This window comes from Piliocolobus tephrosceles, chromosome 14 (assembly GCF_002776525.5).
Source record: "Piliocolobus tephrosceles isolate RC106 chromosome 14, ASM277652v3, whole genome shotgun sequence".
Classification (NCBI taxonomy): domain Eukaryota; kingdom Metazoa; phylum Chordata; class Mammalia; order Primates; family Cercopithecidae; genus Piliocolobus; species Piliocolobus tephrosceles.
The window spans coordinates 82,936,587-82,949,336 of NC_045447.1; the positions used below are offsets into that span (position 1 = coordinate 82,936,587).

The window sequence follows — 12,750 nt, forward strand, 5'->3', positions numbered from 1 at the left end:
AATATCGTGGTTCTATTTTAAAAGCAGAATCCTTGTCTTTTAGAGGATACGCTGAAATATCTATGGATAAAATTGTTTGATATCTGGGATGTACTTCAACAGAATGTGAGGAGTTGGTCAAAGCATACAAAATTTGAATTAGACAGCCAGGCACGGTGGCTCACACCTGTAATCCCAGCACTTCAGGAGCCTGAGGTGGGAAGATCACTTGAGGTCAGGAGTTCGAGCCAACATGATGAAATGCTAAAACTACAAAAATTAGCTGGGTGTGGCGGCATGTGCCTGTAATCCCAGCTACTTGGGAGGCTGAGGCAGGAGAATTGTGAATTATCAGTGACTTTTTAGCACAATCCTTCATTTTACAGATGAGGAATCTGAAGCTGGGATCAGCAAAGAGAGATGCCCAAGGTTACACACACTGGTGGAGACAGAGCCTAGACTAAACAGTGGTCTCCCCATCCTTCCCCAAGAGCTTGAAGACCCTTCATCAGCTGGCCTCATGCTTACCGTATTTGATGAGAATCACAGACCTCTTACCAAATATGTACTCAAGCCAGCCTCTCCCTAGCCCATTGACCTGTGATTGTCCATTCTGAAGAATACAGCCAAAAGAAGTCAAACACCTTTAACAAAACACATTTTGGAAGAGTTTAGCTAAAGGAAAGCACAGAAATAGGAAATAAGACATTGCTTGAAAAACCCTGTGAAGAAACAAAGGATACAGTGCCAATCACAAAGTGCATCATGGTGGCTGGCAAACTGGGGCTACTCAAACCCACACTTGTGAAGATATAGTGATGTAAGTTGGGGGTGTGGGAACAATCCCTAGCCGTTGGTAACTCCATACTTAGGTGTAATATTGAATACCTGCAATTTGTGTGTATTTCTACTTAGTTTTTTGCTGTTGCATCTGGATTCCTGCCTGAATTATTCTGTTTATGTTCTCAGTCCCATTAAAATTTACCCTGTGCATACTGATAACAAGTTTCATGTTGAAACATGCATAATTTGGATTGTGAGACAGTATGGTGAAGGGGCTTCTGCACACACAGCAGTGCAAACTTTCCTTCTTCCTTATTTTTTCCTAGACAAACACCTCCCAAGTCATAGCCAAATGGCCCCAGAGCATTCCCATCTCTGCTTGGGCAACCAGCCTTGGGTTCTTTCCTTCTCCATCATGTGCCTGGTTATTCAGAAATCCAGTAGAACTTACATGAGTCTTTTCAGGCTCACCTGCGCCAATAAGAAAGCGAGCAGAGTGAATATTTCATACTATCAGGGGAAGAAATGGCACATAAAATTATCTCCGCCACATGGGGCAAGTTTACATTGTTAATTTACATTGGCAGGGCCCAGTGGGTTGTGCTTTGCTTTTTCTTTTTCTCCAGTGGGTATAGCAGGGAGATCCTGCAGGAAATAGAAGCAAGAGCATGAATACATTAGAACAGCTTGCACAGATGACAAATGCCTGGAAGGTGCATAAAACCCAGGAGCACGCATGGGGGCTTTTGATCATGACTAATTAAAATGTTCCCATCTCTCCTCTTCATTTGCTCTTAAGAGGCAATGTTGCAAAGAAGGTGGCTTAGAAGAGAATGTAGTAACTGAGTTGTAGAGTGAGAAACCATAGAATTCTACAGCATAATGGTGGTACTCTTGTTCAGTATCATAATCACAGTTTATTGCACATTGATACTGGGCTATGAATAGCCCCCAAAGGGTTATTAAAGTGGATCAAAACAATTTATTATTTCATTCATGTTATATATAAATGACATAATAAAAGAATATTTGACAGTATAGTAACCAATGAAATAGCCTTCATATTATGTCACTGCATTTTTTTTTAATGTCACTGCTTATAGAAGAATTGAAGACTTTAATTGGGAGCAGATGTTTAGGTCTGAATCCAGTTTTTTCTAGACACCACTTTCTGGATCACCCCCCTAATTTCTCTATTTGCAGCCTCTAATTGCTGCATCCTTTGTTGTTTTCATATTTTCACAACATAAACTCCTACCCATATGGAAGTTCTACGTCAGGAATTCAAATGCCATGGAACAAAGAATCCAAATTCCTAAAGAGAGTCTAGGGTCTGCCTTCACTTTTTATGAGAGCTTGGAGTCCACACCTTTATATTCTAGGGTCCCAAATTGGTGAGTAAATGAGAAACCCAACATTTTCTTGCTTCACTCAGAAAGCTTTAGTATCTCTTTGGATCACCCTGAAGTCATGGGCAGTAGGCTGAGAACCTCAGTGCATCCTAGGGTGGTGTCAGCTCTTCCTTACCTGCCTGTGCAATGAGTATATTGTAGGCCGTGTGCTTCTCTCACCTGTGTGTGATCATGTCATAAAATTAACAACAGCAATACGTGGTCAGTCTTTGCCAAGGATTTCAAAAGCATTCACTTTAAAAACTTCCAGTAACTTTCCAGTAGATATTATTACCTTTATTTTTAGAAATGAGACTTCTGAAACTCCAAGATGCTAAATTCCTTACTCAGGATCACATAACTAGCAACTGGTACAAATCTCACGCCCTTTTCACGAGTCACTCTTCCACAAGAACACTTTGTCTGCACACATGGCTGGGCAAGCGCTCTCTGATTCCTCTTGGTTTTTATGGCGTCCTGTCTGCAGTCTGATAGCTATTTCTGTTTTCCTAACTTATCCTCAACTCATCTGTAGGCTTAGGCTCTAATGCTGTTTAGTAAGAGATTGTTAAGAAGCAAGGCTAACAGAATGAAGGGGAAGTGGAAGATGAAAGTTGCCAATGACTTAGGAAGCCAGCAAACACTTGCTTCTTTCTTTTCTTGGATAATTTTGTTTCCTTTATCCTCAGTATTTTCAAAGCAAAATAACATAAAAGGTGATATCTAGAAACTACCTTTTAATCATGTTTCTGCTAGTTTCTCTCTCCTTCCTCTCACTTTTTCTTTCACTCTCCCTCCTTTCAGGTTTTTCTATGATTTGGGACTTAAGTATTCACAAGCTCAGAACAAAACTTTGGGATTTTTTAGCCTTGATGTTTTTTCAGATGCCTACATCCTCAAGATATGGCTGTTTATATTACAAAGCTGTAGTAATCAAAACAGCATGGTACTAGTATACAAACAGACACATTGACCAATGGAATAGGATAGAGCGTCCAGAAATAAACACACACACACACACACACACACATCTGTAGTCAATTGACTTTTGACAAAAGTGGCAAGCACACACAATGGGGAAAGGATGGTCTCTTCAAGAAATGGTATTGGGAAAACTGACCATCCACATTCAGAAGAATGAAATTGAACCCTTACCTCACATCATAAACAAGAATCATCTCAAAATGGATTAAAGTCTTAAATGGAAGGCCAGAAACTGTAAAACTACTTGAAGAACACATAGGGAAAAACTACTGCACAGTATTGATTTGGGCAGTGATTTCCTAAATGTGACCCCAAAAGCACAGGCAAAAAAGTAAAAATAGATCAAAGGGATTGCATCAAACTAAAAAGCTTCTGCACTGCAAAGGAAACAGCAGAGTGAAGAGACAATCTACAGATTGGGAAAAAATATTTGCAAATAATGCATCAGGTAAGGGGTTAATATCCAAAATAAATAAGGAATTCAAACTACTCAATAACAAGAAAACTAATAACACTATTTAAAAATGAGCAAAGGACCTAAATATACATTTCTCAAAAAATATATATGTGTGTGTGTGGCGAGCATATTGGCTCGCCCCTATAGTCCCAGCACTTTGGGAGGCTGTGGCAGGTGGATTGCTTAAGCCCAGAAATTTGAGACCAGCCTGGGAAACATGGCAAAACCCCATCTCTACAAAAATACAAAAAAGTATTCAGGCATGGTGGCACATGCGTGTAGTCCCAGCTACTCAGGAGGCTGAGGTGAGAGGATCACCAGAGCCTGGAGAGGTCAAGGCTACAATGAGCCGTGATCAGGCCACTGCACTTTAGCCTGGGTGACAGAGTGAGACCTTGTCTTTTTTTTACAAAAAGACATACAAATGGCCAATAGATACATAAAAAAAGTTCAACATTCTTAATCATGAGAGAAAACCACAATGAGATATCACCTCATACCTGTTAGAATGGTTATTATCAAAAAAGATAAAAGATAACAAGTGTTTGATGAGGCGGTGGAGCAAAGGGAACTCTCATATACTGTTGGTAGAAATGTAAATTCATACAGCCGTTTTAGAAAACAGTAGGGAGGTTCCTCAAATAGCTAAAAATAGAGCTACCATATGATCCAGCAATCCCACCACTGGGTATCTATCCAAGGCAACGGAAATCAGTACAGTGAAGAGATGTCTGCACTCCCATGTTCTCTGCAGCATTATTCACAATGGGAAAGATGGAAACAACATAAATGCCCATCAAAGGATAAATGGATTTTTTAATGTGATATATATACACAATGGAATACTGTTCGGCCTTTAAAAACAACACAATTCTGTCATTTAGAACAGCATGGATGATCGTAGAGGACAATGTGCTAACTGAAATGAGCCAGGCACGGAAAGATAAATATCACATGATCTCACTTACTTGTGGAATCTAGAAAAATTGAACTCATCGAAGTAGAGGAGAATGGTGATTACTAGAGGCTGAGGTGGTAGGACGTGGATAGAGAACAAGGAAAATGCTGGCGAATGTATACAAAGTCTGTTAGATGGAAGAAGTCAGTTCTGGTGATCTATTGTACAGCAAGGTGACTATAGTTAATAATAATGTATATCTTTCTAAATTAATTTTTTAAAGTGGATTTTAAATACTCTCACCACAAAGAAGTGTGTGTGGTGATGGATATGTTAGCTATCCTGATTTGATCATTCTACAGTGTATTCATGATCGAAAAACATCACGTACCCAATACATGTATACAATTATTATATCTCATAGAAAAACAAATACTGCATGTTCTCTGTTCTAAGTGGGAGCTAAGCTATGGGTATGCAAAGACATGCAGAGTGGTATAATGGACATTGAAGACTTAGAAGAGGCAGGGTGGGCAGGGGGTGGGGAATGACAAGCTGCCTGTTGGGTACAACATCTACTACTCAGGTGATGGGTGCACTAAAATCCCAGGCTCCACCACTATGCAATTAATCCATGTAACCGGAAACTACTTGTACCCCTAAAGCTATTGAAATAAAAAAAAATTGAAATTAAACAAATCATTGTTTGTCAATCAAAAATTTAAAAATAGAAAAATTTAAAGACGATGTGGTTCTTTAAGCTCCTACTTCTGCCAGGCTGGGTCTATCTCACACCTGCATGGCCTCTTTACCTTTTTCTCTGCCACCCAGTGTTTCTCTAGTCAATGATGTGGATTATTAGTTAATAAACACTGAGTTTAATAAAACCAAAAACAGACCTCTTTGCTGGTTTTTAGCATTTTTTGGTGATATTTACAGCCATACAATTGTTGGTGGAGTTCAGCCATCTGACAGAAATTTCTTGAGTACCTACCATGTATGTAGGCACCTACCATGTTCGAAGGCAAGGTCTTGGAACTGTATCACAGTGTAAGACAGTCACAGTTTCTGCTGCACAGAGTTTTACAATCTCTGCAACTCAGGGAAAAGGAAACAGGCAGTTGCAGGATTTTGTGGTGACTTCTGTGATGAGAATATCCAGGACCAAGAAGCAATTGATCTTTTATCCATGGAACCAGGAAGAGTTTTCCAGAGCAAGTGCTGTCTCAGCAGGCACTGAAAGCTGAAGCTGTGGCAGCAGCTTATGAATTATGCTCCCTGCATCTTCCCTTTGTCCTTCTACAGTGGTTTCCTAACCCAACAGAGAGGTCCTCTGCTCCAGACCCTCCAACGGCTTTTCAGCTCCCTTAGAGAAAAGAACAAAGTCCTTCCAGTGGCCTATAGCACTGGATGTGGTCTGTCCCCCTGACCTCTCTGGCTCCATCCCTTTCAGGGCTCCTCCTCGCCCTGTCTGCTCCAGCCACTGGCCTCCTGTTGTGCCTTGAACCCACCATGTCTCAGGCCTTTGCATTTGCTCTTCCCTCTGCCTGAAATGCCCGTTCCCCAGATAGCTATGTGGCTTGCTGCCTGGTCTCAACCTCTGCTCCAATGCCACCTTTGCAAGGAGGCCTTCAGTGACCACCCTATTTGGAATTTACTGCAACCCCTTCCTCACTCTTTGCTGGTGTTCTCTGCTGCTTTTTCCATGATCCATTTTTTTCTCCCTTGCACTTACCACATTCTGATGTGTAACGTATTTACTTGTTTACTGTCTGTTTCCTCCTACTGGGATATAAGCTTTATGAATGCCTGGGACATAGCAGATGCTCAATAGCTATTTTTTAAATGCCGATTAAATACAACAATGAGTGGTAGGCCGGTGAAAGTAGAAGGGAGGTTGTCGCAGGCACAGGAAAACGCAAAAGCCTGGGAGTTGAGAGTATGCAGCACTTTTAAGAACCATCATTCTGAGCAAACTATCACAAGGACAGAAAACCAAACACCGCATGTTCTCACTCATAGGTGGGAATTGAACAATGAGATCACTTCGACACAGGATGGGGAACATCACACACTGGGGACTGTCGTGGGGAGAGGGTCGGGGGAGGGATAGCATTAGGAGATATACCTAATGTAAATGACGAGTTAATGGGTGCAGCACACCAACGTGGCACATGTATACATATGTAACAAACCTGCACGTTGTGCACATGTACCCTAGAACTTAAAGTATAATAAATAAATAAATTTTTTAAAAACTGAAAAAAAGAACAGGAGAAGTCAGTCTCTGTGGCTAGAGCTAAAGTTGAAGGAGGAAATCATGAGAGAGAAGGCTGGGGAGGAGGCTGGGTCATTCATGGCCTTGAAAGCTCTGTTAAGAACCATTGATTTTTAGATCTCACAAATAAGTGAGAACGTGCAATGTTTGTCTTTCTGCAAAAGATGTGAAAGCCCAGAAAAACATGAAGAGATTTGCATTTCAGAAAGATGCCTAGTTTCCTGGTGAATGTACTGGAGGGGATGAGAGTGGAAAATTAAGACCAGAAGCTTGCCATAACAATTCAGACATGAAATGATGAAACCTTTGAACTTAGGGTGTTGGCAGAAGTAAGCAAGCAGTATCAACAGTCTGGATAGGAAAGATGGGAAAATGTGATGAGTCACGGATGATGCCCTAGTTTCTGGTTTGGGGAACAAGGCAAATAATGCTTCCATTCTTTAAGGGAAAAGGCAGAGAACAGGGAGCAGATGATCTAGGGTCACCATGTGCAGTTGTGCAGGCTGTGCACTGCTCAAGCTCTCCTACCTGGCCGAGGGGAAGGAGTGGAGACTGGAATCCAGCCGTTCTTTTTTTTTTTTTTTTTTTTTTTTGAGTGGAGTCTCTCTCTGTCGCCCAGGCTGGAGTGCAATGCTGTAATTTCAGCTCACTGCAACCTCCACCTCCCAGGTTCAAGCGATTCTCCTGCCTCAGCCTCCCAAGTTGCCAGGACTACAGGCGCGTGCCACCACTCCAGGCTAATTTTTTGTATTTTTTTGTAGAGACAGGGTTTCACCGTGTTAGCTAGGATGGTCTTGATCTCCTGACCTCATCATCCACCCGCCTCAGCCTCCCAAAGTGCTGGGATTACAGACATGAGCCACCACGCCCGGCCCCAGCCTTTCTTCTACTCACCAACTTTGTATCCTGGCCCAGAGCTGCATCTCTCTAATTACCACAAAGGCACCATATGGGCTAACCACAGCCTTGAGATTAACTTGATTGTTAACTTCTTGCATATAAATTGTTTGTGGTATAACCAAAATAGAAATGTCTATTAAAGTGTTAGATGAACAGGTCTTGAGCCCTAGTGAAAGATCTGGGCTGGAGATACAGATGTTGAAGTTATCTCCTTGTTGAAACCGTGAGTAGATAACATCTTCTGGGAAAATCATGAAAAGAGAATAGGGTTGGTGTTCAAGTGATAAAACACAGTGCAGATCACATCTTCACTTGTTATTTTATGGACATTTGCTGGAAACAAAGCACCTTAGTCAACACGACTGTTTGAATTATCTCATTGGACAGATAGGATGATTCATGATGCTATTGCCTGACTCTGGGGGTAAGGAGTGTATGTCTGTTTTTCATCATAGAATTATTAAGATAAACAGACCAATTAAATCTGTAGAACTCTCACAGAGAGCCTTCTTGGTATATGTGGAACCTCTTTTAAAGCCCATAGAGAGAGCTTCTTGTTTCAACGTAGCCAAGATGTGCAGTGCTATGATTGTCCTCCTTGGAGGCATCACGTACATCAAGTGTATGTTTTAATGTTTATTCATTTACTCTTTTAGTATTCCATCTGCAGTGAACCTCTAATAGAACTGTCTAACCCTGGAGCCAGTGGATCCTTGTTTTTTGTGACCAGTGATGACGAATTTATCATCAAAACAGTTCAGCACAAAGAAGCTGAGTTTCTTCAGAAGCTCCTGCCGGGCTATTATATGGTAAGGAACTGCACATCATGAAAGCTTCTACTTGAAGTTTAATTACTTTCCTCAACAGTTTTTTTCTATTGTTTTTTCAATGACTCAGGCATGTTTCTTTCTCTTTGGTAAGCTTTATTCTGCATTTAAATTATGCTATGACATTCATTGAATAGATGTTTTAAAGTAAACTTGAACTGAATGGCAGAGCATAGTTGTTGAATCCCACAATCCTGAGTTCAAATCCCAACCCAGCCAATAATTACTTGTGTGACCCTGAGTAAGCAGCGTAACTGGTGAGCCTTAGCTCCCTCAGTCTTTAAAAGCTGGGAAAGACTTATCTTACATAGTTGTTGTGATAAAGCAAGGATACAGGATATAGAATAAAGGAAAGACAAAGGAAGCAATGCGTTGCAAACCTCTTTGCAACCAGTACGCAGTAATCGTATAAATGGTTAACTTTCATTGTTTGCTTATTACATGTTAAGCAAGGCCTTAAGTGCTTTGCATTCATTAACTCATTTGATCCTCACAGCAACCTTGGATACTACAATGATCACCATTTTATAGAAGAGGTAATTGAGGCAAAGATAAATTAAGTAACTTGCCATGGGTGATTCAGCTGGAGAGCTGCAGAGGTGGGGCTACACAAGCAGAAAGGGCTCCAGAGAATGCATTTTTCACCCCACACTAATACACCAGCACATATTCTATGTTAGCTCTTCCCAGCTACTAGACTTCTGAATTTGGAATTTCATAGGTAAATATGATAATGTGAAAAATCACCTTTCATGTAATCTTTTAGAGACAAAGGAACAGTAACCTAGCCTGGATGGATTTACTACACATTTACTCCAAAATTTTCAAAACTAACCCTACTTTTCCTAAATCATCCAGTCATTTTCATACCTCCAGTTTCATTGTACTTTCATAACAGTTATTAATTTTCTATGATTGGAAGGGCTACATGAAGCTGTCTGGATTTCAGAAGCTCAAGTTCTGCCAGTCACTTGCTATGAGTGGTGATAAATATCATCTTTATTTTTAAAAATTCATTCATGAGATGCCATGTAATCATTTTATGTAAAAATATAATTTTATTCCAAAATCTGCTAGACACAGCATTAAATACTTAAATTAATCTCATATAGAAGTATAGAAATCAAAAATCTCAATAAAAATCTTAGTGGCCTGCAGGCAGATTTTAAAAGATTTCAATGCTGAACAAGTATTTTTTTTTTTTTTTTAGAGAAAATAGAAAATATATAAAAGCCAAAAAAAATTCAACTAAGTATAGTTTGTTTCCTAGAAATACATATTACTAAAATTTGGTATATATGCCTTCAATTATATTTTGTTCATGCACACATTTTAAAATTATCTGAAATTGGCCGGGCGCGGTGGCTCAAGCCTGTAATCCCAGCACTTTGGGAGGCCAAGAGTGGATCACGAGGTCAGGAGATCGAGACCATCCTGGCTAACACGGTGAAACCCCGTCTCTACTGAAAAATACAAAAAACTAGCCGGGCGAGGTGGCGGGCGCCTGTAGTCCCAGCTACTGGGGAGGCTGAGGCGGGAGAATGGTGTAAACCCGGGAGGTGGAGCTTGCAGTGAGCTGAGATCCGGCCACTGTACTCCAGCCTGGGCGGCGGAGTGAGACTCCGTCTCAAAAAAAAAAAAAAAAAAAAAATTATCTGAAATTAGGATCAAATTGATATAATATTATTTGATAACCTGCTTAATTAGTAAATCTTAAAATTCCATAATTCTGAGCTCAGATATACTTGTCCTCTTGTAAAACTGCATTGGCCATATGTGACTACTTATATTTAATTAAAATTAGATAAAAAGTTAAGGGCCAGGCATGGTGGCTCACACCTGTAATCCCAGCACTTTGGGAGGCCAAGGTGGGTAGATCACTTGAGCCCAGGTATTCAAGTCCAGCCTGGGCAACATGGTGAAACCCCATCTCTACAAGAAAAATAAAAAATTATCCAGGCATGGTGGCACACACCTGTGGTCCCAGCTACTTGGGAGGCTGAGAAGTGGAAGGATCACTTGAGCCTGGAAGGTTGAGGCTGCAGTGAACTGTGATCAAGCCACTCCAGCCTGGGAGACAGAGCAAAACCCTGTCTCAAAAAAAAGAAAAATTAGATTTAGCTGAACAAGTGGTTTTATCCCAATTATGTAAGCTGGTATAACAATATAATCCATCCCATTAACAAGAAAAAATGTGAACATCATGTGGTTACCCAAATAGATGAGGAGAAGCTGAGGCCCTCAAAATTCAACATCTTTGCTTAATTAAAATTCTAAAAAGTGGCAGGGGAGTTTTTTTTAAAAGACATAATAAGTAAATAAATGAATACACAAGTTGTACATTTATCAGTCTTCCAAAAGTTCATGTAATAGCTCATGGAGAAAAACAAGAATCCTTTCTCTAGAAACAATAGGAATAGACCAGAATGACCTTCCCATCAATAGTCCTTTCTGATAAATTTGCTAGAAATTCTGGCATTGAGTCTTGAGTACAAAAAGAAATACAAAATAAGTACAAGCACTGTTCTCTTTAAATGACAGAATTCAAAATGAGCAAACCTTCAAGAAAATAAATCAGAAATTTCTAGAAGTGATATGACTGCAGCAGATTTGCAGGATAAAAAATAAATCTACAAAATCCATTATATTCCATTATATAGATGATATAGGGTAGGAGACTATAAGAGAAAAAAGAGATCCTGTTCATGATGACAACAACTTATAATGAACATTATTAGAAAAATAAAGAAATAAGTAAATAAAGTCATGTGAGTACTGTAATTCTGATTGGGAAAGCAAGATATAGTATGTGGAAAACATAAACAATACTCAGTTCAGAAAGAATGTAATAAGAAAAATTCGAAAATACTTGAATCTATAAAAGCAAATGTTACAAACCCAATATGAAGGAAACTACAAAATGTTATTGAAGGACATTAAAAGGATCTGAAATAATGAAATATGCATTGTTTGTGAACTCAGTATTGTAAAGATTTCAACTGCTCCCAAATCAACTTATAAATCCAGTCTAATTCCAAGCAAAAATTCTAATAGGATTTTTCACATAGCTTGACAAAGCCGATTTCTTTGAAAGTGAGAGCAAGTCTCATTTGAAGAATGTTTTTTAAAATGAACAATCAAACAGAAAGTTTGTAAGAGTGGAGAAAACATTTTTGAAAAAGAAGAAAAATAGTAGACCTGCTATAGCATATACCAAAAATCTATAAGGCTGTGGATGAGTACAGTTTTAGACAGATAAATTAATAGATTCAAATAAAGTGTTCAGAAATAGATCTATGTGAATTTGTCTACTTATTGTATTGACATGGGGGGATTTAAACTCAATTGGAAAATGTCAGACTGTTCAATAAGTATCTGTTTGAGGAAAAAATTAAATTCTCTATTTCAGATCTTTCACATACACACAAAATTAATTCCATAGGGAGTAAAGACCAATTGTAATGACCAAAACTATTAAAAATTTGGAAGAAAATAAAAGTTTATGACTTTGGGATATAAAAAAGCTTTGTTAAACAAAAACAAAAAGCAAACACACACACACACACACACATAAGAAACAAGTAAATAAATATGACCACATCAAAAGACAACACATTTAGGCCAAGTGCAGTGGCTCATGCCTGTAATCCCAGCACTTTAGGAGGCCAAGACGGGAGGATCACTTGAGGTCAAGAGTTCGAGACCAGCCTGGCTAACATATAGTGAAACCCCATCTCAACTAGAAATACAAAAATTAGCTGGACGTGGCGGCACACACCTGTAGTCTCAGCTACTTGGGAAGCTGAGGTGGGAGAATCACTTGAACCTGGGAGGCGGAGGTTGCAGTGAGCCAAGATCATGCTACTGCAGTCCAGTCTGGGTGACAGGGCAAGACTCCGTCTCTCAAAAAATAAAAATAAAAAAGATTTTTTAAGGCAACACATTTATATAACAAAAAGTACCAGACACAAAATTAATATAAACTTATTGAATATTTCTGGAATGAAATAAAGTGAGAGCAGTGGTTTTCTCAAATGTTGAGAATTGGGGGGAAAATCAAGGATAGCGGAGACACTTTTCATTGAATACATGCCCTTTTGTAAACTATTTTAATTTCTTATCTATTTTAAAAGGGAACAAAAATAGGTATGTATTCCCTTTTCTTTCTTTCTTTCTTTCTTTCTTTCTTTCTTTCTTTCTTTCTTTCTTTCTTTCTTTCATTCTTGTTTTTTTTTTTTTTTTTTTTTTTTTTT

At 39.2% G+C, this 12,750-nt stretch overlaps 1 protein-coding gene across 4 annotated transcripts in view; it reads left to right on the plus strand.

Moving 5' to 3' along the window:
- The window catches only part of PIP5K1B (phosphatidylinositol-4-phosphate 5-kinase type 1 beta), a 306,667-nt gene that overhangs the window by 175,109 nt on the left and 118,808 nt on the right, over positions 1-12,750 (plus strand). For all 4 annotated transcript variants that reach the window (XM_023213233.3, XM_023213232.3, XM_023213234.3 and 1 more), the window contains one exon: positions 8,327-8,479. In XM_023213233.3, coding sequence (XP_023069001.1) covers positions 8,327-8,479 — 153 coding nt within the window. The remainder of the gene's footprint in view (positions 1-8,326; positions 8,480-12,750) is intronic.